The following is a 27,818-nucleotide window of genomic DNA, read 5'->3' on the forward strand; positions in this document are numbered from 1 at the left end:
GACTTAGTATCATTTAATTTTGACTTAGTATCTCATAATTTTGACTTAATAAATCAACATTTTGACTTAGTATCATTTAATTTTGACTTAGTATCTCATAATTTTGACTTAATAAGTCAATATTTTGACTTAGTATCTCATAATTTTGACTTAGTATCATATTCTTTACTTAATAAGTAAACAGTATCTCATAATTTTGACTTAATAAGTCAACATTTTGACTTAGTATCATAATTTTGACTTAATAAGTCAACATTTTGACTTAGTATCTCATGACTTTGACTTAAAACGTCAACATTTTTGATTTAGTATCTCATAATTTTGACTTAGTATCATAATTTTGACTTAATAAGTCAACATTTTGACTTAGTATCATAATTTTGACTCAATAAGTCAACATTTTGACTTAGTATCTCATGACTTTGACTTAAAACGTCAACATTTTTGATTTAGTATCTCATAATTTTGACTTAGTATCATAATTTTGACTTAATAAGTCAACATTTTAACTTACAATCATATTATTTTCACTTAATTAGTCAACATTTTGACGTAGTATCTGATAATTTTGACTTAAATAGGTCAACATTTTGTCTTCCGATCACATGATTTTGACTTAGTATCATACGTTTTGACTTAATAAGCCAACATTTTGACTTAGTGGTTTTTCATTTTGATTAGTATCTCATAATTCTGTCTTAATAAGTCATTTTTTTTATCTTAGCATCTCATAATTTTAACTTAATAGCTCATAATTGTGACCTACAATGATATTTTTTATCCTTATTATGCATAATTTTTCATCTATTTTGTGTCTTTTCTTAGCATAACTATGCTTCCATAGATCATCCAGGAGAGGGACGAGGTTCAAGAAAAAACACCATTTTTAGAAAGAAAAAAATAAGTCTAAAAGCCATCTTTAAATTTGATGAGATCCGACTCTCACATCAGGACACAAAGGCAGAAACCTTCTTTGTGAGCCTTGATGAAAGGAGTTTTCATTTATAATTAACCAGTTGTGTGCCTGAAAACTCCTGCAATCCTATGAAATCAGATCTTATCTCCTTCATCTATTTACTGACGCTCTATTACACACGTTTTATCACACAGTTTACAGAGTCTGTTCTGTTATCAAAATCGATTTTATTACAAACACTACGCACCATAAGTGGAGCGGTAATGGAATTTATTGCTGCTGCGTTACTATGGGACCTGATGTGTTATGAAGCGGTGGGACTGTGTATTGTCTTGAGACTGTTCCAGCAATTCGCACCACTAATTATGAGGCGCTGCTGCTGATCTATTTCAGGATCCTTGTCGAGATGGAGGAGATAGAAGCTCCTCTACAGTAGGCCTACGTTAACCCCCGAGACGCCTATCTGTCCTAATGGGGTCTAACTTAATTTAAAGTTGAGCAGAAAATGCTTTGAAGCCAACAACAACTGAAGTAAACATTATATGTTGGGCTGTTGTAGCACTTATTTTGCATGTTTGTAGACAAACAAAATGATTGTTTCCATAACCAGCTGTTATGGAAACAAGAAAAAGTTTCTACAGCCACGTTTTATTCAATTTTATTCGCGTAAATTCAAACGCCAGAAGTTAAAAGCTAACATTAGGCTATAAACGAACTACACTACGGTTGCATAACTTCACGTTGCCACAGCTATGCTAAAGGCGGACTAGTGTGTGTAGGCGTGATGACGTTTAGTCATCTCATTTATTAACAACTGCCTTTTTTAAGACACGTAAAAGCTTAAAAATTCACAAGTAGGATACTTATTGATGTATTTTATATCGTAGACAAAACATTAAAATCTCTTAAGCTTGTGTTAACCACATACTTTAGACCGGAAGTGCTAAAATGCTAACTCATTTCCTGGTTTTAGGACCAAAGTGATTTCAATATATATTTTATTATAAGCAAAACATGTATTAGCATTATATACGGCCTACTTATACCATGGCAAGTCAAATGGCATCATCAAATATAGTTTTTACAATATCTCCAGCTCAAAAAATATATAGTATCAGCTTGTTTTCTTTTTCTTTCTTACTTCTCTAATGTCAACAATTTACCACGAACAGACCACACACAATCACAATGTGCTTTTGCAAAATATGCTTTTACTAAGGAAAATACTATATTCAGTTGAAAGCAAAGAGACAGAAGTGGCTTTACACAAGGAGGAGCAACATAAAAAATGTAATCTGATTTGGAAGAACAATCTCCACTGGCTGCTAGTTTTCTCCATTCTCCATAAAAATGTCAAAATAAACTCAATATATCTGAGGTTTCCTATGATCTCTCCTGCACTCAGCAGCGAGGAATGTAGTTGTGGCTTCCTTGGAGCATCATCAATGCATCCTAACATACAGATTTAACAATAAATCTTTGACAATCTAGCCACTGATTGATCTGCAAAGCTTAAAATATGAGACCAAGATATACAAATATTGTTTTCTAGTCTCTAAAGTGGACTGGGATCTGTTTCAGTTGACCGTTTAATTCATCCTCAGTTTGTAAAATACATTTCTTATGTATCTGGGCTTCGTTATCTTCAATTTTGACAGTGGATAGTGAGTTTAAACAAATGGCGCGTTTGTATTTACAACATGGATGCACAGAAAAGCTCAGAAATAAAAAAAAAAAAAGTCTATAATACACTGGAAATGGACAATTAACACTTTTAAAGCCATAATTAAACAGACTACACCCAACAGAAAGTCAGGACAAACGGTGAAGCTACGTTCATAATTTATCAACAACATTGCATCCAAAATAGACTGAATGAATTATGGATTTGTTCATAAACTACAGATCCCAGACAGAGTTAGACTTGCTTATTTATTAACAACTTATATTTACAAAAATAGATTTTTTTTTTTTTCATTTCTGGGAAGAAAGTTTTTTTGGCAAATGCTGAGAGATCAGAGCAGATAAAGACACTTGGAGCTGACAGTGTTTAAGGCAAAAGCATCGCAGGATTAAAGGCCAAAAACAGTTAGTGCAGAAAGTTCATTCTGTGGTTCCATCACACATTTGTTTTTAAAGGAATAGTTCAACATTTTGGGACATATACTTATTTGCTGTCTTGCCAAGAGTTAGACGAGAGATCGATACCAATCTCAAACATGGGAGTTTGGATCAATCTTCTCATCTAACAAAAAAAACTAATAAGCATATTTCCTAAAATGTCAAACTATTCCTTTAAGGAAAGACAACATTATGGGATGCATAAATATATATTTTGAAGTGTAGTTTGCTGCTAGCAACCTGACAAAATGTCGTCCCATAAGATGCTTTTGACTCTTGACTTGCACTCATCATACAGACAGAACTAAGTCAAAATGTCTGACGCATAGCTAACAGGGTCCCGACACGTCAAATATGAACATTCGTGGAAAATGGTCCACTTTTTGGCTTTTTATTTAACTGGATTTTAAAACTGCAGTCAGTATTCATTGTGAGAATATGCTGCAGATTGATCAGCACATCGTAAAAACATCCCAAATATGATGTTTAACTTTTTTAACAACAAATAAAAAATGAGCGCAGGAACCCCGAGTTAAGCCCTCAATGGTTGAAATGTCAAGTCAGCTGAAGAAAATATAAAACAATATATAAAAGAGTACAATAAAATAATAAACAAAATACAATATGAACATAAACAAGTATCAAAATGGGATGTATGCCTCACTGGAATGGAATAAAAACATTTAATATTAAAAGAACTACAATAATTTTATGAAAAACAAAAACTATAAATACAAAGGTTCTCCGTCAGTGTCCTGTAAAAAGCCTCACATGTCATACAGTATTTTTAATATACTTTCCACTGGAATAAATGCATTATTCACTACGTCTATTTGAATTTATCTCAATGTGATTCAAGCCAGATACAGCTGATATTGTGACTCATGTAAAAACTATTCAGTGCAACTTTACTTCAGAAATTAAGGCAACCAGTGCCTCTTTATTATAATATTATTATTATTATTATTATTACTACTATCACAGTGTATCTGATTAAGCAGAGATGGAACAATCAGCAGTGGGAACTACTGTATGAGGCTCCAGGACACTGAACCATGCTCTACAGGGGTTGAAGGTCAAAGGTCATGATGGGGTTTAGGGGGATGTTGACATGAACCTCAGGAGGTTTCGTTGACCGTTCGGTCCAGCTCTATCACTTTACTGCTGCCTTCATTCGTCCTCTGCTCCAGAGACCTGAGGGATGCAGATCAGCGGTCAGAGCGCTCTTACCAAGATACAAAACAAAAACATATTGTCCACAAATTGTTTGTGTGTGAGTATCATATAATGAAATTTATATCATTAAATGTTAGAGTCATTATAATGATTGGATAATTAAATTTGTGGGCTAAAGAAATTCCTTTTGGTCCATTGATCTTAATTAAGGCTATAAAAAACCCCTTGGATGATATTGCGTGCGTTCAGCTTATATACTGCTCTTAAATTCTTTTGGATTTTCCTGTAATGCAGTGACGCTCTGGAAAAATCACATGATTACTTTGTTTAAGTTTATTACATGGCTTTGTTGAATACTCGATTCTGATTGGTCAATCACGACGTTCTGCAGTCTGTTATTTCTATATAGCAGACTGTTGCTATGTATAACAGACCGTTGCTATGTATAACAGACCGTTGCTATGGGCGCAGTTCTGATGTCGGACTCTGGAGGATCATTTTTGTGTCAAATTATTGATTTCTTAAGTAAGTAGCCGTGTAATAAGCAGGATAAAATAATAAATAAATAAATAAATGTAGTGGAGTATAAAGTACAATATATAGGACATATAAAGGGGTTGTATAAATCAAGGGGTCACAAGATTAGTATTTTGTTTCTCAAATCTTCCTGTGCAATTTTAACTTTTCAGCCCTTGAAACTTTATTCAACTTAAGAAATATTTAGACATATAAAACTCATGGCGAAGGGTCACAAGTGCACATAACTTCATTTTAATGGCTCACAGGCAAAAAAGTTTGGGAACTACTTTTTAGAGTTTAGAGGTGGAAGGATCGATACCTAAAAACTATCCTTACCACTCAAAACTAAGTCTTGTTTTCTGTATCGATACTATAATATGATTATTAATCCTATTGAACAGAATTCAACTCATTTAATGATATAACTGTAAAGTTTTACCTGTGCAGGTCCAGCAGCAGGTTTTTTGACGTATCGTTGCTTGTATTTCTGAAAGGTGGGTGTGTTTCCACCATGATGGGCTCCACGGCCACTTTCTGTTGCTCTGAGCGACGCCACGCTGCCATGACGACGGCCGACGTGTCCTCCCATTGGTCGGGATATTCCCCGCCCAGACCGAGGAGGTGTGGCTGCTCCTCTTCGAAGGTCGATAACAGATTCCTCGACTTCACTAAAAGAGAAAAAAATACATTTTTATTTACTTTTTTAATTTTAATTTATCACTTTTTTTTTAGGATAAAAACTGCCACTCTTAAACAGGATGATAACGTTTTTTTAAACCTTTTCAGACTGAACACACCCAGTCGTGCACACTCTCACACATAAATACACACTATCGCCACACACACTTGTTGTGTTATTGTCTGCCTTTTGTGCGTTTGTGTGGGCCGGACGGGACAGGAAACTGGATTCGATTGTTAAGTAAATTATATCTGGTCTCTATTATAAAAGTGTGTGTGTGTGGGAGGTAGTAGAGAGGATGTAGTGAAAGGTCAACTCCTCTAATCAGTTGCTCTGTAGCTATTATTGCAGCGCTGTAGGTGGAATCTGATTATTGGAGATGTTATAATGGACCTCCACAGTTTTATAGTCAGTAAACTAATGATTCATTACAACAGAAACAGCAGGAAAGGTCAGTTCAGCTGGAAACTGTACAATATGTAGATATAAATAATAATATGTAGATATGAAGGGCTCCTTCTAAGCTAACGGAAACACAACGATTCTTAGTTTCAGGTGATTATACACTAAAGAAAACGTAGTTATGAATAGTATATTCCATTTCTGCCAATAGATCCCCCTAAATCCTACACACTGTCCCTTTAAAAACAACCAAAACAATCAGTAATATCACCGTATGTGTGAGTGTAGCTACCTGTGGTTGTGTAGGACTCTTTGACTGCCAGCTGTTTGGATGTGAGGCCAGTTTCAGTGATGGTGGAGCACGGAGTCAAACTGCTGGGGTAGAAACTCCCCAAAAACAGAGCGAAACACAACACGACCACCTACAGAGACAGAGAGAGAGAGAGAGAGAGAAAGAGAGAGAGAAAGAGGGATAGAGACGGGAGAGAGGGTAAATAAATTATGAATCAATGCTAAGCAGCAGGTAATGAATGATGGAAGCAGATGTTTCCAATTCAATATTTTAATCAATGTTTCATCACCCCAATCTCCTGTTGGCACGCAAACATGCACGCACGTACACACACAAACACACACGCACACACACACACACACAGTAGTACCATTAGGCATGATGAGGTCTGGGTTCCTGCCATCCTGCAGTTTTTGGATACTTTGCCGGCCACCAACGCCTGCAGAGACTGCAGCTGCTGGAGCAGAGACCTGGGGAGGAAACACAAACACACAGACAGGTTAGACACACACTCATATACCACATACATGTAACATACAGCTGATGGACTCTACAGACGTTCATGAGCGAGGAATGAAATAACATGAAAACAGAAGACGGTGAAATTTGTTCCTTCCAAGTTTAAGTAGATTTTTTTATTATTATTTCTTTATTTCTTTACAGAAGCACTACACACAGCACTATAATACTATAATAATGTGGAAGAAAAACAATTCCTCAATTATTTTAGCATTTTTACAAGTACAGAAGTCCACAACAACTTCAAATGTAGAAGAACTGACCACGATTTTGATGAAAATGATTTCTCAATTTTGTCATTTGTCAAAGCATTATTATTATTTTCTTTAAATTATATTATTGTTTTTGTTATTAACAAGGCAATAATCAACATAAGAACACACAACAATCAGCAAAGCAAGTAAATATGCAATAACACTGGGATTGTTTTCAACAGGGCCGTCATATAGGCGATATATAGGCGTTTGAAATGGCAAAAAATGAAAAAAAAAGACCCTATTAAAAAAGAAAAAAGGTCTGAATACTTCTTCCGCCACTGTTATTATGTAAATTAAATGACGTGTATGAGCAGGAACACATTTGTTCAGTGTTAACGTCTCTTATTCAGCATTAGTCAGAGGATTTGTTCTGTTGTTCGCTTCATTAAAACGACAGCTCAACAAGACGTGCACACTATCCAGGTGCATCAGCAACACACACACACACACACACACACACACACACACACACACACACACACACAGAGAAATGCAACTGGTTCATTTAACTTTCAGACAGTGACGGTAAAGTCCACTTTAACCACTGAGTGGAAAACAAGACCCTAAACAGCTGTTCCAGTAAACACACACACACAGACACACACACAGTTCATCCATGCATAACGAGAGCAAACAACACCGTCTAAATTGAAGCAGCTTGAGCATTTTTACATTAAAATAGCCTCATGATTATTCATGGAGGCTAAATTGCCTATGAGCAGATCTACAGGGAGCTTTTGACTCAGTAATAACATTCAGTCTGTGTTTCCCCGATACATCCCTCCTCTCTGCTGCGCTGTGTGTAATAAAAACAAATACCTTTAAAGGAGTGTAAAATAAAAGGGTGGATATAAAAGTGAAATCCCAGAGGACGCGTCAACACAGACTTATATCCAGAGAGAGAGAGAGAGAGAGAGAGAGAGATGTGTTCAGGTCTGAATCATCATCTCCTCTTTAATTTCCTGGTGTTCTGATTGTCACCATCGTTTAATCGTTGTGACTGACAGGATTCAAACCTGTCAGCTCTCCTGCAGCTCGCTCATCTCTGTCACCACTGACATAATCTATAAAGAGTCCACGTCTTTTCAGAAAAACTCTACAAGCTCTCTTATACGTGTTGATTCAGGTGGTGAATCGAGAAGTAAAAGAGAAATTACCACTAGAAAAAGTACACTAAAATAAGTATGTGGGTTGTTTAGTATGTCCGAAAACTTAGTATGAAACCAAAAGTACATGAATTGCATACTATTTCAGGTGAAATATTACAGTATGCAAACGCTGGACACGACGGTGGCATAACTATCCCACAATGCAACGCCGTAGTGACGACAACGTTCATAACAGAAGTTGATGGACAGCAAAATATAGATGTTCTAGCTATTAAATAATCTTTTTGTTAGACTTTTGCAATGTGACCTGAACCTTTCTTACTCCAAAATGAGAATGACTTTAATTAAATGTGTATAAAAATACACCTTCCAGGACCTGTGAGGACCTTTACTGTACTGTGGTGGCAGTTTCTGTTAAAACAAGACACAAACCAACGTAACAACTTGTCTTTCAGTGAATTTAATAAAAAGGCATACATTAATAACTAAAGCATCTGCAGATGGACTGCAGATGGACTCACGAGCACAGCCACCTGTTGTGGACTGTGGCAAGTGAGCCCCGAATACAAAGAGTAGTCAGTATTTATACATTTAAAGCATAACACGAAGATAAGTGCAAAGAAGAAAAGAAGAGAAGGATAGAAAGTGTAATGATGCGTCAGCACACAGCAGACAACAGAGCATCACAAGACATAACAAGTATTTCAGCAATCTGTTGTTTGCAGTTACAGAGAACTAAAATGTCAGGTCACTGTCCTATGGTGACGAAGTTGAACATGTGAGGCCCTGAGATTATCTAAAGGTACAGTGTTAAACTGCAGAGATGAAAATTGCCATTACAGTACATAAGGTCAAACACTTGTTTGTGCAGTGAGTGTGTGAATATGAGACTGTGATGTTCTTACTTGTTAGTGCACTCCAGAGTTTCCACTTTCCTGCGCAGCTCGTTGTTTTCGTTGGAGCAGGTCTCCACCCTGTGGGCAGACAGCAATACTGCACGGTCAGTGACTGAACATCAATGCAGAACATTTCTTCATTTATCCATTTTGCTGATCTAGATGATTACCAGATTATCTCTGCTTTATTTATGCTGCACATATTCCAGATTTTTGTTTCCTACATTATTTGTAGTTGCTGTTTTGTAGAGTTTATTTAGTTTTTACTCTGCACACACTCATAAAGCACAGTTTTACAATAATATCTTTAGTTCAAGGTTAGCTCATAATATAAGAAATACTGTAAATAGTTTAAACTACAGGATTATTTCACGTGTTCAATGAAGCTCAGAATGTGATGTAATTTAAATGTACTTTTGCAGAGTGATTTTTTATCCCAGTCTCTCTGCTATGATGAAGAATGAAGAAGAAGAGGAGGACTTACTTCTTCTCCAGAGCGTCCATGTACTCTTTCTTCTTCCTGCGACTCTCTTGAGCCGAAATCTAAAACAGAGAGGAGTACATTTAGAGAAAGAAGCTCATACGTTTATCGATTTGTTCTTGTAGAGAGGCGTTAAAACCCAGAGGGGGCCTCCGTATATTTGTACCTTATTTTTGATCTTCCTGCGGATCTTCTTCAGCGCCTTCTCCTCGGATTTGGTGAGCGGCAGTTTGGTGGGGACGGGGTAACCTTCGGCCACCAGCGTACGACGCTCTTCCTCCGTCAGCATCAACGGGCCCGACCCCTGCAGCTTCTACACACACACACAAAATAAAAGAGTCAAATTAAATCATTATGACCCAAAAAATGTTTGTTGAAGACAGATATTAACGGGGCAAGACAAAGGATTATAATACTGAAATAAAGTTCATTATTAGCAGTCATTTGGTGAATGCAAATGTCTCTTTCTTTGCTCCAAATAAATAGACGTCTTTATATTAATAATGCAGTATCTGATGCCCAGAGTATCAAGTTACAAAAATGTAAACTCAAGGGGAGACTGCAGTATTTTTATGATAAAAATAAAACAGAAAATATGTCCACAAGAAAGTCAAAATGTTGGGAAAACTTAGTATTTTGTATGTATGACAGCTCTGGATCATGGATCAAATGACACACAAGTTCATGTCATAAGAACTTGTGACATTTATTAACATCTGATCCATAATTGTAGCTACTTGAAAGCCCAGGAGTGTATGGAATCAGTACATCGTTTTGGGGATTTATGGGAAATATCCTTATGCTGATAACATACTGACATATATCTCCATGGGTGTGTGGTACATGAAGCTGGATTTCTATGTTTCTTTTAACATTTTCTAACAAAAAACTTGTAGATAAAACCTCCAATTAGTGTTATTACCTTATTATACTTAAAAAAGATACAGTCCAAGCGTGGTATTCCTTCTTTTTTTTCACAAACAAAGACATTATAAGGCTGATTGCTGCACTGCTACAAAGAAAAATAAACTTTTAGAAGAATTTCTTAGAATAAAATGTGCCTTTTATTAGAAATAGGTGGACTACTCTCATCCCGTGGGCATATTATTGTCTGGCCACTAGAATAAAATGTGAGATGTTGTGCGTGACATCACTCAAAATTGAACAAATGGAAGATATCAGATGTTACTTACGTGAGCAGCGGTGAGCAGAGGGGAGTTGGACAGGGAGGAGGCAGCGCGAGGAGACACCTTCAGGCTGGCCTGGGAGGATAGAGGAGGGCTGGTGGGGGAGGTGGGGCAGGAGAGGCCCGGCGGAGCGTGGACGGGGCTCTGGCTGCCCTCAGAGTCGCTGCCGTGGGAGCTGGGAGGAGTGGGAGGCATCTGCAGCGACTCCAGACCTGAAACATGACGGTTATGATGAACTATTTTAAAGATAAAAACTTATCTTTAGAGTATTTCAGGATGAAATATGAAGTGATTGATGAGCAAGTTTCCTCTTTTGAGGAAAATCCTGATTAACCATCATCTACTGTAGGTAATACACTGACTATTGATAAATACCTCATACAACCCCACTTTAAAACACCCTTTAAAGTCAATAAACTACTGTATTGTATCTCCATTTGTGCAGGTTGAGGGCATCATGAGATAACAACAAATGGCCAGCAGGGGTCATTGTAGCATCAGATAACAACAACAACAACAACAGTGAGAGGAAACACACCTTTGGAGGACAGATTGAGAAACTGGTCCACTTCGTGAGGCTCCAGTTTAATCTGGGGGATGATGTTCTCCTCTTTTATCTGGTAACAGAGACAGAGTGATGACAGGGTTACAAACTGTAAAGAAAGATCACCAGAAATATCATCCTGCTCATCCCCCTGAGCTCTCACCTTGAAGCCTTTGCCCTGGTTGGGGCTGCTGACGGTGGTCTGAACCGGGGCGGCGGCGGCGGTGACGGCAGCAGCAGCAGGGGCCACAGCGGGGGGGCCCTCGGGCGCCTTGTGCCCGTCGCTGGAGACCAGAGAGAGGGAGAGGGTGGGGAGGAGGGAGGGAGTCTCACACAGGAGGATGTCGATGGTGTCCTCCTGCTCCATGGGCCAATCAGCTGAATCCCCATCAGACTCTGTTGCACAACACAGACTCCTGTTAGTGTTTCTAAGATGTTTAATGGACTCTTATTTGTTAATTGATTGACAACCCAAAAGGTAACTTGTAAATATATATGTGAGATAAAGTAGAGGAGTAAAAAGTACAATATTTCCCTCTTAAAGGGACTGTTTGTAATTTTTTACACGTATAAATCTACCGTATTAAGTATATCTTAAGATATTAATAATAATGATATGATAATGTGTGTCTGACCTGCGTCGCTGCCGTGCTCTCCGGTCAGGTGCGACAGCGGCGACTGCGGCCGGCTGTCGCCGCAGAGCGAGTAGCTGTGCTCGGCGGTGATGTGCGGCGGGAGAGGGGAGGACGGGGACAGGTCGCTGCCGTCCTCCATCTCCATGGCCTCCACTCCTCCGCCTCGCACCCCGGACAGGAAGGGGTCGCTGAGCAGCTGGCCCAGCAAAGCATCCTGGGAGAGGTCGTCGAGGAGCTCGGAGAAGTGCTGCACAAAGGAAGGAAAAAATATCTTATTTAATGCAAACATAAATTATCAATTTGAGCAGAGACAGACAGATAATTATATAAAGTTCGAGTCTGTCTGTAATTACAGACTGCTGTGTCTTTTACTGCCACCTTTCTTTCAAGTTTTCCCCCTCAGGGAACACTAAAGCAGCCAGTTAAACACCTGTGAAAATGTCTTTCACTGCTTCTCTTTCTCTCAGTGTGGCGACACTTTTACAAAACACACATGAAGAAGTTAACAGACCCTCCTCTTCATCTCCTCTCTCATCCCCCCATCCTCCTCCTTCACTACATTCCTCTTTCTCTATCTGTTTCTTCCATCTCTCAGCAAGGTGAGCGTTCAGGTGTTGTGACGACCAGAAACAAAACATCCTGCAGGTGATGTGTTGATAACAGACGGACATTCGTCTCCTGTGTGAACATGAAGCTGGAAGAGACCTTGAATTACTGCTGAGCAGACAGCAAATCATCAAAAATCTGCCAAAGTATTGACATTATCAACTTGTCTGCAGACCTTTTTCTTGATTGTCGTCTACAAAGTGTAAGTATAAAGTGACAAATGTCTTGTTTTGTCCGACTAACAGTCCAAAACCCCAAAAATATTCAGTTTACCTTGATATAAAACAGAGAAAGCAACAAATCCTCACAATGGAGATGCTGTAATTAAAGAAAACCTTCCTTATACATTCAGTATTTTGAAAAAAGACAGATTGTTTTGTGCTGGTATTGAGAAAATTACACTTTATTCTAAGAAAAGTTCCTTTCTATAAGGAATACGTGAACGATGCTCTCAGTCTAATATGAGTAAGAGTTAATTAATCATCGGAACAGCACAGTTTTATAATGCAAATGTGTGACATTCACATAACAACTACAAGAGGAGGCCTCCTGTCCTCACTCAAACTCATCGTCTGAGGAGAACAGAGTGGAAATAGTTCTGATGTAACTTCGACTGCTCAGATTCTGTTGCCGGGCAGAATAATAAAAATAAAACGCTGAACACATCCAGTGAAGTGTTGGTCGTATGGGAGCAGACTGGGCTCAGCCAATCAGAGGAGAATAAACAATTTAAATTAAACACACATGAAACTGTGACATTCAAAGCTGATGACTCAGAAAAGAAAAGAGAAGAGAAGGAAAGGAATGATGGAAGGAAAGAAACAAAACGAAAAAGAAAAGAAAGAAATGATGGAAGGAAATATAATGAAATAAAAGAAAAGGAATTGAAAGAAAGTAAAGGAGAGGAAAGGATGGAAATGAGGGGAAGGAAAGGCATGAAAGCAAAAGAAGGAAAGGAAAGCAGTGAAAGGAAAGGAATGAAATGAAATAAAAGAAAAGGAAAGAAAGGAAGGAAGTAAAGGAGAGGAGAAGAAAGGATGGCAATGGGGGAAAGGAAGGAAAGGCATGAAAGAAAAGAAAAGGAAGGGAAGGAAAGGAAAGAAACGAAAGAAGGAACGGATATGAAATAAAAGTAAAGGAAAGGAGAAGAAAGGATGGAAATGAGGACAGGAAGGAAAAGAAGAAAGGAAAGGGTGGAAATAAGAGGAAGGACAGGAAGAAAGGAAAGGAGAGGAGAGGAAAGGAAGAAAGGGAAGGAAAGGAAAGGGAAGGAGAAGAAAGGATGAAAATGACAGGAAAGGAAGGAAAAGAAAGGAAAGGAAGGGAAGGAGACGAAAGGCAATCTACAGTCACTTCTAGTTCACACACAGTTACTTAACATCAGACAAAAGACGAAGAGACGTAACGATGAACGGAGAAAGAGAGAGAGTGAAATCAAGATGGAGGAAACAGGAGGAGGGAGGACGACCCAACGCCAAACATGTGGCTTCAATTACACACACACACACACACACACACACACACACACACAAAGTGAAATGACCTCTTAACTCTATAAACACACAGCACACTCCTGACACCATATGCTGCCCTATAAGGCCGGTTTCAGGCCTCTGAGTGTGTGTGTGTGTGTGTGTGTGTGTGTGTGTGTGTGTGTGTGTGCGTGTACCGTGAATCAACTCAAAAGGAGCGAAGACAAATATTTACTCATTTATCCTCCGTTAATCTTTCAGCTCAGATATGAATGTGTGAAATGTGCACGTGCCAAAACATCATAGGCAGACATTTACAGCAGTTTACTACGCTTTACCTCCCCCTCCAGCGTCTCCTGGTAACCACATCTCCACGGTTACGGAGAGCCATCTATATACGTCAAACTACTGCTTGTATTATTAAACCTCTTCAGACACTGACAGCTGTGATGATGATAGTGATTATAACGTCAACGCAAATGAATAAAATACCAGTTGCTGCTCTTTGATACGCAGGAAAAATGTTAAATATATAAAGTTAACTCTATTTAAAGTCAGCATTTTGGAGAAAATGGTTGGAAAATATCTAAAATTAAGGACATTTTTGTATAAATATGGCCCTGAATCATATGTTATAACTTGCTTATCTAGAAGCTAAACAATCTTAACTTACGTTGTAGAGATCTGGTTTTCCTCCTGTGTTGCCAGATTGAAATTCAATCCCGCAAATGGGGTCTTAAATATGCACTTAATGGCTAAACATGCAAGATATCGTCCTGAAAAGCTTTATATACCATGTTTTAGGCAACATTTTGTTTGTGATCATGAAGTTTGTGTCAAAAGTATTTGTATTTATTCTGATTTCTCCAGTATCATAATTATAAAAAGCATGTTTTTCTTTTGCTACAGTCTCTATCGGGCCTAAGAAGAAGTAAACAAAATGAGATTGATTAGGTTTCAGCCCAGAAAGAGGAGAAAACATCATGTTTGTAAAGGAGAAAGAGGGTGTAGTTTTTAAGGGAGGAGTAATTACACAGAAAACCCTTCTTTAAAATAAACGAAGCCATATTTTGTGGGTTTGTGTGACATTTGACGTCACGCTGTAGTTTTGCCAGAAGCTCCTGGAGGCAATTAAATTACTTTAAATCCCAACTGATGCAATTTGCGTCAAAAATCATACTTGTTTTCTGAGTCAATCGCAGATAAACATCCATAAAACAACTTGGAAATTCTAGGAAACAAAACACTGCAGAACTTGCCTGAGAAACATCACGTTTTTAAGTTTTCTTCAGTATCAAAGTAATCCAGTGATACTTGTCTTTACATCCATGAGTAGAGTGTAAACAGGAGCTGCTAATTGATAATTCGGCAGACTTTTAATGATGCTAATTTGACAAACGTTTAACAAATACAGACAAAAGCGGGGCTCAAGTTGTAGCCCACAGTGTCAGACTTTTACACAGAAAGGATTTTGTTTAAGAAAAGGAAATGGGAGAGGTCCAACTCTGCAGAACCACACCAAAGATGCATATAGTGAGCATTTGTATACGCTCCCTGTCATTTCTGCAGTGGGAGTGTGTGGTTGTGGTTGACAGAAGAAAATGTGATGCGGGCCAGTCGACCGGTCGCTGGTCGGGTGTAACTCATCACACACAACAGAAAGCTCTTTGTCTCTGCAGCCCAACAGTGAGGTGTTATTTGGGGTTGACTGTAACTCGACACTCTCCAGCTGGGGAACGGAACCTGAAGCCTAAATGGGATAACTGGGAGTTTAAACTGGAAAACTAGGGCAAGAATCAGAAGCGGTGGTGATAACAAAGAGGCTATTCTCACATATTTCTGAAGAACACATCGAAACAGAGCGGAGAATGTCGCTGAAATCGCAGATTGTAATCTTTTAATGAAGACGGAGGAGGATATGCTGAGCGATTATCTCTCCAGTTCTGGTGTTGTGCACAGAAATCCTGAGTCATCCAAAAAGAGACGCTTTGCCAAACTTTTAATCTGTCTGATCTTAATTAAATCAGAGAAAGACTGATGAAGGGAAGACGCCAAACTGGGTCACAAAAGTTAAACAACAAGAGGCAGAGGTGTGTGTGTGTGTAGCGTGTAATAAACCCGCCTGTCCACCAGAGGATAGCGTGTCAGTGTCTCGCCGAGGCGTGAATATTAAATGCGTGTATGAAGGTGCAGTAGCCTACCAGCAGGGGGCAACGAAACCCCTCAGGCTACATCCAAAATAATGCGTTTTCCTTTTAAAACGCATAACTTTTGCTACATTTATGCCTGGCTTCCAGACTACTCTGGTGTTTTTGAGCCCCAATAACAAAGATGTTTGAAAACGCCCCCGTTTTAGTTTTAAAACTCCGAGGTTGCGTTTTAGTCTGGACGGACAGAAACGGAGGCCTCTAAAAACGATGATGCAGACACCCACGTTCGCTCATCACGACGTGTCCTTCCCAGATTCGTTTTAAAATGAAAACATATTAGTGTGGATGTAGCCTTAGTAAGGTTTAGGAAAAACATCATGGTTGGCCTTGGAATAAGTACGTAAACTAAGTAAAATACGTACGGAAACAACGTAACATCAGGAAAGAAAACACGTCACAAACGGCACTAAAAGATACAAACGTAACTTACAAAACACCGGCCTCCTGGTTGAAAGACCCGTGTTTGTTGGACCCATCCAGCTCATAGACTTCTATAAAATCAGACTTCTTTTTGCAGCCAGAGGAGTCGCCCCCTGCTGGCCGTTAGAAAGAATGCAAGTTTAAGGCACTTCAGCATTGGCTATACTTTTCAGATCCGGAGCTTGCCGCCTGGGCGTTACAGGAAAAGTCAGAGGATCACCAAAGTCAGTAGGGTGCATCCTCTAGGGATCACCAATATCTGCACAAAATTTCATTGTGATCCATCCAATAGTTGCGGAGATATTTCAGTCTGAATCAAAGTGGTGGACCATTAGTGCTGTTTCCTAGAGTGTTGAGTGATAAGCCTTCACAATAAAAGCCTCGACAGCTGTATAGGTCACTAGGTAGCAGTTAAATTAACGTTGTGGGAGTGGGAGAGAGGTTGAAGGAATGTCCTCTCAGGTCTGTAATTATTCCATCAGATAAATGTCTGTTTTAACCCGTAATGGCCACAGGTTTAAACTTCGAAGGTAAAAGGAGGAGGGAAGTCCTCTCCTGGAAAGCGAAAACCAGATGTGAAAGAGTACAAACTGACGCTCACACACACGAACCCACACAGGCCCAAGGGTCATCCGCCTCCAGTGTGTGTATTAGTGTGTGTGTGTACCTTTGCCCTGGACTCATCTGGGTGTACATTTGCTGATGATACAACTTTAAAAAACACACACGTGCATGAATTTATGTCAAGATAAACTGAATGACTCATTTGTTTGGTTCGGATCCAGGTTGAAGACTATCACACATGACCAACACGTGTCCCATCATAACCAGATAACCAGTATTAAAGTCTGAAGAGATATCGGACCGTCTATCTGTCTGTTGTTCATTCATTCCTGTGAAAGAAAGATCTTTTTTTATATTAAGTTTGGTTTCCGCTATCTAATAAGTCACTAATATGTTCATAATCTGTAACTAATGGCTTTGTTAAGGGTTAATAAATAATTTACTACTTGCTTTATAGATCATTATAAACCATTCATGAGAAAAGGTGAGTCCAAAGTCACAAATAAACGTCCATGAATCCACTTCATAGGAAACAAAAGGCTCCTTATAGCTGCAGAACTTGCCTGAGAAACATCACGTTTTTACGTTTTCTTAAGTATAAAAGTAATCCAGTGATACTTGTCTGTACATCAATGGGCGCAATGCAAACATGAGGAGGTAATAGGTAATTCGGCATACTTTTAATGATGCTAATTTGACAAAATGTTAACAAATCGAGGCTACAAGTACGGGGCTCAAGTTGTAGCTCACAACTAACTCATAGTGTCAGACTTTTAATAAGTCATTATAGAGGCTCATGAGCTTCTCACTTTCTTGTAAGCTATCAACAAATGTTAATCTTTAATTATAAATGTTGATGACTTATTAATAAAGGTTTCTTTCAATTATTAAAGTCTGCGGTTTTAAATTTTAATTTGTTGTATGAACTCTGGTCCAGATGCTCTGCAGCTCTTTCACAGGTTAAACTGGAGGAAAGTGCACTGATGGAGGAAAAAAATAACAACCTGGCAACCCAAAAGTTGTTCTTATTAATGGTTTATAACTGATATATAAAGCATTACTAAATTTATTATTTAATATTAATAAATTCATTAGTTTTCATTATTTTATGCTGCCTTCTATTGTTGCTTTTAATCCATTTTATGTCTTTATTTTATTTTTTTCTTTCAGTATTGCCTCACATTTTGTATAAATGTTCACACTTTATTTTATTTAATCCTTTGAGATTAATTTCCAATTACTTTTAAAGTTTAAATGTCTGTAAAGCCGCCTCGTGACGTAATTCATATAAGTAGATTTGCCTTGTTTCACCTACAAACAGAGTGCCTCACTAGTAAAACAAAACTGTGTTTACCTTGGAAACCCTCTCTGAGATTAAAACAGGCAACAAAGATACTAGAGTTATATTCAGGCTTGATACAAACACTTCACTCCGTGATATAAAATATCCAAAGCATACAAATAACTGAATGCTTTGCTCGATGGTACAGTATTTTGGCACTGAAGAGGAAAATGTTATTCATTCTTCTTCAACCTCAGTTTTCCCAGCCGGTCTAAGACTCTCGATAAATCCAGTTCCTCTTCTTTCTTAGCTGATTCCCACCATTCTGGCCCTCTGGTGAAAATTCCCAAAACGCTTGAGAGATAAAGAAGAGCACAAACATTTGCATATTTGAAGCTCAGCTGCTGTAGTTGCATTTCACTCCTGCAGCTGGAAACCGAAGAGCAGCGAGTATCTGCAGGAATGCTAACAATGTGTGCAAGCTGTTTTAACACTCAGCTGAAGTACATGTGTAGAAAAGAGCGGCAGAGATTCCTTCACCGGCTCCTCTGAATACGATCTTTAATAGTTGTAAATAACCTCAAGTGCACAAAGTCAAATAGAGCCAGTACATTAGTGTCTGAGCAGTTTATAAGCTGATAATAACAATACCAATAAAAGTGCATCAAACATGCCGGCAGCTTTTTGAAAAATTACAATTTTGTCTTTTACTCCAGAGTCAAAATGCAGCCTGAACTACTACTTTGTTAGCTTCATCTATAGGCGCAGCTGTGTTTTGAGTTGAAGGCTAACATTACCGTGTCAGTGTAGCATGCTTAAATTAAATGTATTAGCATCACATAAAGCCATTTTCCTGGGCCAAAGCCAGATTATAGCTACATCCATGAAAAGTAGTAGCAGAGAAATGGCCACAAAAATAACCACAAGTGTGGATAAGTGTGACACAACTGTACAGGTCGTTGTTAGTCGACTTTCGTATAGGAAATAACTTTCAAATCAACATATTTCTTTGATTATCATGAAAAACGTTTAGTTGACTACTCCTCAAAAATGGCACGAATATTTAATTTTAGTTGGGCCAAAATGAAACAAAACATCTCCCTCTCCCAAGCAATAATCGGCAAACAAGGACATGATATCAGACCGAATGAAGGAGGATAAGAAACAGGCTTTTCAGTCTGATTATCAGGCTAAAAAGTCACCAAAGTTGTTAAGATTTAATCTCTGGAGGACCATGAATGTCTGGACTAGGGACGTCAGATTTTTTAATACACGATTATCGTTGCCAAAAGAATTCACGATAATGAATTTATCACAATATCTACAGAAAATCACTTTGTTTATTGCGTGTTTTGGCACATTTTTGCCACTCAAAATGACACAAAAAATACAATGTAACCATTCAAGAGGTGCTGCATTATTTACGCATGTGTATTATTAACATGATATCAATATTTAATGTTTTAAAATATCACGCTTATCGTCAATATAACATCACAACACCCCTATAGTCCTAACTAAAGTGTTGGACCAACTGGTGCGTATAAAAACAGCTGTTCAGTGCTCATAGATTAGTGAGTATGGTATGTGTGACCTAACCCAACACAAGCTGCAGCGTAGCGAACCAAAACAAATCTGTTAAAACCATTATGTGTTTACGTTAGATAACCCTGATAGTAAGCAGGACTATATATATATATCACTCTGGAAACACTTATCATTAGTTGTAACAGCGCTGAGACTTGAGGCCGTCTTTGCTGTGGCATTGATATCGTTTGTCTCAGCATAATAAGACAAATCACAGGCCTTGGAGGGTTTCAGCTATCTGGGTCTTATCAGCACCAAGGCTTCATGTCTGGACTAGTGTTGGAGGACTAACAGGGTGCAGCTTTATGTGTGACACCATCGTTTCCAACAGCATGCAGACACATAAACACACATCTGTCTTATTGACATCATTCGCTCCGTAATGTGTAATGTCTGAAGAACTGAAGTGACCTCGCTTCACAGAAATGTCCTCATTACAAGAGAGACTCTAACTGGTTCTCACAAGGATATAAAGTACAACATACACCAACGTATATATATATATCTTACCAAAAGTTATTCCTCATTTTTTAAGCATTTTCCTACGTATGACCAGCAACATGTGTCAATTTCCGCTTGTTACATGCATACAATCTTTTCAAAATAAACTTCTGTCTTCCCATGAAACAACTTGGATAGGTTTAGGCAACACAACTACTTAGTTAAGTTTCAGAAAAGATAGACTTACTTACGTTTAGGCTACAAAATTACTTGGTTAGGTTTAGGAAAAGATCGTAGTTTGGGTTAAAATAACAACGGAAGTGGCGTTACTTAAGTACGGAAGCTATGTGATAAAAAGTCAACGTTGACGCCATGACATAAGTGCGCCAGGAAAAGGCAGAATAAGTCATGGAAAGACAAAAAACAGTAAATAATCTCCAGCAAGTTGTCAGTTAACAAGGAAATCCTGACATGAAGATTAATTATCAGATAATCTGCCTGATTTATGAATATAATATAATGAAAATAAAAGCCCTAATCAATACAAACACCTATTCCTGATGAGCACTGAATGGGACAGTTTACACACCCAACCCTTAAGGCAGATTCTCCTGTTTGAGCGGGGTCAAAGGTCACAGTGACTAATTGTATACTTACGTTAGATGTGTATCTTCATCGTCCCCCCCAAAAAAAGAGGAAATTTATGTATGCATTTAGTGTATAGTTGAGAAAAAGTGTTGTTTTATCAATACAGTGTGAATTTATTTAACATTATGGTTTATATGCTAAACAAAAAGTCGATTTTAAAGCTCCTAAATATACATAAATAACAACATGTGTCTTGATATTATCATATATTTGGTTTCTTTCTTTAAACATTAATGTGACGGGGGTTGGAGTGAAGGTTAACGGGTGTAAACAACAGGATGTGAGAGGGGATAACAGTAGGCGTGACATCCAGCAGGGCTGTGTTTACTCTCCACCCACGGGGTTTAGGACAGGAATACATAAACACACAACGTCTGAATGTGACATGAAAAATCACAGCAGATCCATTACGAACCAGCTTCTTCCAAGCCTAAATATCCATTTCCTGTTGAACACCGTGACCCCCGCGACCTACTTTTCAGTCTCATTAATGTTTCATGTTTGATTAAAAGAAGAAGTCAGAGTGTGTGCGTGCAGAGCCACGACAGGAAGTGAGATAAAAATAGGAAGTGTCACTAAGGGAGACGAAGACATCCAGAGTCAAAGTTGAGTCACTCGTTATCTCGGACACTCGGACACTGATATTAGAGAGTGTGAGTTAGTAATACGGATGAACAGAAGAGGCCTCAAACAGAGACGATAAAGAAAAACAGACCCACAAGATGACAAATGGAAAACTGTCTCATTTTCTCCTCTTCGTAGGTCCCCCCTTCTAGTAAAATCCCCCCCACCGTCTGGCTGCTGAAGCTTCCCAAAAGTTCAACATCCTACCCCCAAAACACACACAGTAACACACACAGTAACTCAAACTTTCCAGTCTATGTCATACTGACCTATCACAGAGTACAACCCCCCCCCACACTCTTCCCACACAATGACTTCACCAGACTGGTAGAAGCTACAACATCAGCTTGAGGCTGGCAGTGTTGTCCACAGATACCATGAAAACACCAAACTCAACAATCAGTTGTTCTGACAACAAGTATCGTCTGATAATCCAAAACCTGATATATCTTCTTCCTCTGGGTGACGTGTTCTTACATACACATATAGTTTATTTTGACTCATCCCACTAATAAACCGTCCTGCTGCCACTAATACTCACTAGAGCACCACATGTGGATTAATCCGCCGCTGAAAATAGTCCCCAACAAATGCATTTCCTCCTTTTGATTAAAAACTACAGTGACCAGCTGGGTTAGGTAAATTACTGAGCCTTTTTTTCTTTAAACGAAACTAAAGATTCTTTTACCGTCAAAATCATGATAACATCCCGGTGTTAGGCGACTCAAAGGTCCGCCTTTGTTGCCGCTAGTTCTTTGATGTCGGGTTGGTGTGTCTGGGCCTATAAGGCTACAAAAGAGTAATCAAAATATCTTATATTTACTCACGAATAGGTCGCACAAAAAAGGCGTATGAATGATAATATGCAAGGCATTTAGCGTATAAGAACGCCGTTCTTGCTTTTGGCGTGTCATTTGTACGCCATGTAGTCTGTTACTGACTGCGATGTAAATGCATCCACATAAAAATGTTTGAGACATGTTTTCCGTTCTTATTTGAGGTTGTTTCCTTATGTATTTTACTATGTTTACATGCTTATTTTAAGGCCAACAATGATGTTTTTCCTAAACCTAGCTTTACATTTACTCAGGAAAAGGAGTATCAATGACATGATAATATCAAGCAAGGCATTTAGCGTGCAATAAGAACGCCGTTCTTGCTTTTGGTGTGTCATTTGTGCGCCATGTAGTCTGTTACTGACTGCAATGTGAATGGATCTGTGTAAATATGTTTGTGACGTGTTTTCCGTACGTATTTTACTTATTTTAAGCCCAGCATGACGTTTTTCCTAAACCTAACTGAGGCCGTTACCGTATTTTTGTTGCATGGCGTACAAATGACACGCCAAAAACCTAAAATGCGTCATCATGACATGTGGAATGTCCTTGTAATATTGTGATATTTATACGCCTTCACATGAGATCGGGTTGATTTACTATAAAGCCGCGAGAGTGGAGAGAAACCAAATATGTGTTCTCAAAATGTTGATATACTCCTTTAAATATTTACGTCTAAAGTAGGAACCAAGTATTAAAAGAGACGTACAAACACATTATAAGTTGTGTATAAAGTAACACCTGAATTATCCTTTAACTTGATGATGATAAAATGATTGTAATGTGACATTTTTATCAGTTTCTTGTCCAGTTGAAAGCTCCAGAGCAGCTTCTGGGTGGACAGAAGAGTTAACTTTATTATAATAAGGGACTTAATACTGGCAACACATCATTAAATCAATGTTCGGGGTTACTCTAGACTCTTCCTGTCCTCAAACACAGCTGAGACCGTCAAAAACAAGCACAGCTGCCTCCTGATGTCTCGCTCCCATCCTGAGTGTTATAAACTGGGTCGACACACACACATGAATAACTTTTTCCATCTCTGCTCTGTAACGCTGACCGCTCATCAAGTACCATTAAACATCCAGCCGTTACTCAACCAGTGAACCGCCTCACCCCTTCCAGTTCTTCCTGCTCTCCTTTTGTGCTTTTTAAATGTTATTCGTCCAACACAAACTGCTCCTCTTCATCTCCATCAACTCTCACTCAACAGGTATCTGCTGTGAATCACATCGAGGTGTTATACTGTCCTGAAGTGAGAAGATTAGAGGAAGCTAAACTTAATAGTTTTCTTTTTGAGTGCTTTCATTGTGTTAATCTGGTTGTTTGCTGCTGGATTATCCCCCAAAACATTGTTGTCAAGATCAGTAAAGAACTCATGTTCACGAAAAGGACTCATCCTGCTGGATTCTGGGTAAAAACTGGGTCAATGCCGGTCTTGAGTATCCCATAGAGATGGCTTTAATCACGCTCTCTGGGAAACTTGTTTGGGCGCGCCTACGATCTTAATTCCTCCCTTAAAGCGGAGCTCTCTGAGGCGGATGCTTGCCAAGTAGAGGCATGCTAGAATGTCAAGACACACACTGAACTTTGCAGGGATGAATGAGCCTGTTCATGTCTCCTCAAATGGAAAGGTTCATGTAGAGAAAAGGTGTGATGGAGAGTTGATCTTTTAGGAATGCAGACACATGAACCAGGTACGATTTGGTCAGGTACGGGTTTTAAAATGTTGAAAACACTACTGATATTAAGGATTGAAGCTAATAAGTAGGGCTGTCAATCGATTAAAATATTTAACCGCGATTAATCGCATGATTGTTCGTAGTTAAACGTGATTAATCAAAAATGAATCGCACATTTTTTATCTGTTGTGCTCTGATTTGTCAAGTATTTAACACAATTTATGTATATATTTATTATTGGAAATCAATTAACAACACAAAACAATGACAAATACGGTCCAGAAACCCTCACAGGTACTGCATTTAGCATAAAAAATATGCTCAAATCATAACATGGCAAACTGCGATGATTGATTGAGGTCAGAGGTCAAGGGACGCCTTCGAAAATGGCCATGCCAGTTTTTCCTCGCCGAAATTTAGCGTATGTTTGGAGCATTATTAAGCCTTTTTTGCGATGAGCTAGTATGACATGGTTGGTACCAATAGATTCCTTAGGTTGTCTAGTTTTATATGATACCAGTATCTTCTCTCTAGCTTTAAAACTGATCCTGCTACAACCTAAAAATCGCAAGTTGTGTTGATGTGTTTAAGAAATGAGTGGCGTTAAAATGAATTTGCGTTAACACGTTATTATTGCGTTAACTTTGACAGCCCTATCAGGAATGCATTTTTAATACGTCATAAACAAACGTAATCCGGGAGAAAATACATTTCCCTCAAAACTCAATAGACAAAGCAGTTTTGTTGTATGGGAACGTCATTTTTAGGAGACCAGGCTGAATATTGAGTGTGGAAAAACAGTTTGTATGGAAATTTAGCGGAGAAAATGAAGATTCAAAAAGTTAAAGAAACAGGTAAAGAAAAAGGGGGAAAAGAAAGAAAGGGAGAGCTGGAGGGCGAAATAAAGATGAATCACTCATAGTTCACAAGAAAGAAGGAGGAGAAATGGCAGCAATGGAGGAGTTTCTGGTATTTTGGACAGGAGCCGACTCGTCTCGACTTCCAGCTCACCCTGGAGAGGAGGAGGAGGAGGAGGAGGGCTGGAAAGAGGGGTGAAAGGTTAACTGGACAGCGGATGAAGAGGTTTCTGTCTTGATTGTACACTTTGAGTCAGGATATGAGCTGCAACATCCATAAAAAAAAACATCAAAGCCGAGCGGGTCTCACAGCTCATACACCTGACTGTTTCATAAGCAGTTTACAGGCTTTACACACTTTGATGTTTCCAACATGCAGAAAGCTCCACATCGGTATCCTTTAAAACTGCTATATGTACAAAATAAAAAAGGAAAGCTGCATTTCCACCAGGCGGCAGCTACTGTATACAAAAGTGCCTTCAGGCTCATTTTAAGGCTGGGTGTATAAACTCCTCACAGGGATATTAAGCCCACACCCTGCTAACCACACACAAGCTGCTACACATCCATTTAAAACCTTTTATGGAGCCTAAAGCAAAACCAGAGGGGGCAGACGGGGGGGACGGGGAAATGCAGAATCAAGAGAGACAGACAGAAATACAGACAGGGGAGGTAAATTTAGCTTCGCCTCAGAGAACGAAGGCTCCTGTGGATTTTCCATAATGATCCCTCACACACTGATTACTACCTTCGCTTTTGCTCTCAAACGACCGCCGGCCCGCCAGCCTGCAGCAGAACTCGAGTCCACTTTTCAAAGTCGGGAGAAAAGTTGCATCAGATTTGGAAAAAGAGAAAAACGTGTCCCTCACTCGTCCCATGTGCGCACCATGTGTCGAACCCGGTGTCACTTTCTACAGCCAAAAGAGTTCAAGTCAGCAAGGTGGCTCCGATTAAAGCAATGCTGGACTGAATAAAACTGTTCAAACCCGAGATGAAGCCTTTAGACCCTAAGACACCAAAACCTTGAAACACGTGAGTGATATCTGATCAAAACGTCACATCAGAATACATTTTGTGTACGACCTTCCCATTAACAACCAGCGTAGTGATGATTCATTCTGCAATAAATGTGTATTTAAAGAAATGTAGAAGCGCTAGCTTTGGACAGGCGTCCGTGCTCGCCAAGGTACCGGTAACCCGATTGGTTCAGGTCCTGTGCCTGACCGATGAGCTGTCATGGCTCTAACTACTCGACGTCATTGCCTACCAAAGCCATCTTCAAACTCAACCTTCATTTTGATCTCAACTACACACCTGTAATGTTTCATGACTGCTTCTTGCACAGTTGTGACGCTATTACGGTGACAAAATCTGTCCACAGATGGACAGAAATATACCTGGCACAGTCATCTAAACCTCCTCCGTGGTAGTTCCTGCTACAGTCAGTGTCTCCTGGACCACATTTTGCCGTGATGACTCACACACAGACTCACAAAACAATACCAGCCACACACTTATGTAATAATTAAGGGAAAAGTTAGCTTTAGTCTTTTTCACTTTGTCAACTCTCAGTGAACCAACCTGAAGATCCGGCACCACACCTGCGGTAATAAACACTGCTGCTTCATTATCATGCACAGGTGAGTTCCTTTATCTGAGTTAGAGATAGATAGATAGAGAGGCCGGGCTGGTTGTAATATTCAAAACTGAAACACAGTGGAATGAAGCTCAAGTACAAAGTTGATGTACTTGTACTTTACTTGAGTATTTCCATTTTATGTTAACTTTACTTCTACTCCACTACATCTCAGAGGTAAATATTAGGTTAACACTTTTTACTCCACTGCATTTACCTGACAGCTTTAGTTACTTTTCAGATTACAACGTTTCATCTGCTTCCTCGTATCTTCAGATGTGTTGATGTTGGAATTTTTCTGATAAACTGAAGTATGAAATGTTCCTTTACGCGTTGGGAATATCCTCCTCCTTCTTTAGCTAAATAAACTCTTTAAAAAGCCTCTTGGATCAGCCGGAAAATGCATAAACATAAAGTAGTGTTGAAATGTAAATTTGTAGAAGACAGTACTCCAGATGGGAAAACTGAATGTAAACAGGATGTAGTATGTAGATGCATGATGAGAAGTACTATATGTACACAGAGGTGTAAACAGGAATGTAGTATGTATTGAAAAGTAATAAATATGTGTGTGTGTATATATATACACAGAGCTCTAACAGTTAGTAGAACAATATGTTAAGATATAAAAGTATAGAATAGTAAAGTGCTCAAGGTTTGTAAGGTTTGTAGATTTGAATGCATGACTTTTACTTGTAGTGGAGTACTTCCACAGTGTAGTGTTAGTACTTTTACCTCAGTAAAGGATCTGAATACTTCTTTCACTGCTGGAACGTGAGTAACACTGATATATATACTGTATACACAAACAACAGACACACTTGACCTTTGATTGGCAGTAAAATGTGACTGCTTGTGAAATTATTTCGTCATTTATTCATTATCTGTGTATAAACTCTGGCTGCTGGGTGTGTGTGTGTGTGTGTGTGTGTGTGTGTGTGTGTACTAACTGACTGACACAACAGACACATGGAGCATTCAGAGACAGAGCGAGGCCACCGGCGAGCAGGATGCCCTGCCCCGACGGAGAACAGGCTGAGCACTGTGAGCACATGGATCAAGATGTTTACCTTCGACGCCATGTGTGTGTGTGTGTGTGTGTGTGTGTGTGTGTGTGTGTGTGTGTGTGTGTGTGTGTTTGTTCTTGTTGAATAAAATAACTGAGTGTGTGTACTCAGATCCTTCTCTTGATTAAAAGTACTAATACCACACTGTGA

At 38.9% G+C, this 27,818-nt stretch overlaps 1 protein-coding gene across 1 annotated transcript in view; it reads right to left on the reverse strand.

Annotated features, from left to right (window-relative positions):
* Nucleotides 1–2,107: 2,107 nt before the first annotated feature.
* Nucleotides 2,108–27,818, reverse strand: part of creb3l2 (cAMP responsive element binding protein 3-like 2) — a 30,473-nt gene continuing 4,762 nt past the window's right edge. Inside the window, exons 2-12 of the mRNA XM_074625867.1 lie at nt 11,734–11,980; nt 11,262–11,494; nt 11,093–11,171; nt 10,561–10,766; nt 9,534–9,680; nt 9,371–9,429; nt 8,896–8,964; nt 6,476–6,575; nt 6,106–6,235; nt 5,172–5,400; nt 2,108–4,231 (exon numbers count right to left, since the gene is read on the reverse strand). Of these exons, the coding sequence (XP_074481968.1) occupies nt 4,156–4,231; nt 5,172–5,400; nt 6,106–6,235; nt 6,476–6,575; nt 8,896–8,964; nt 9,371–9,429; nt 9,534–9,680; nt 10,561–10,766; nt 11,093–11,171; nt 11,262–11,494; nt 11,734–11,980 (1,575 nt within the window). The 3' untranslated portion in view covers nt 2,108–4,155. The remainder of the gene's footprint in view (nt 4,232–5,171; nt 5,401–6,105; nt 6,236–6,475; nt 6,576–8,895; nt 8,965–9,370; nt 9,430–9,533; nt 9,681–10,560; nt 10,767–11,092; nt 11,172–11,261; nt 11,495–11,733; nt 11,981–27,818) is intronic.

This window comes from Sebastes fasciatus, chromosome 23, assembly GCF_043250625.1.
Source record: "Sebastes fasciatus isolate fSebFas1 chromosome 23, fSebFas1.pri, whole genome shotgun sequence".
NCBI lineage: Eukaryota > Metazoa > Chordata > Actinopteri > Perciformes > Sebastidae > Sebastes > Sebastes fasciatus.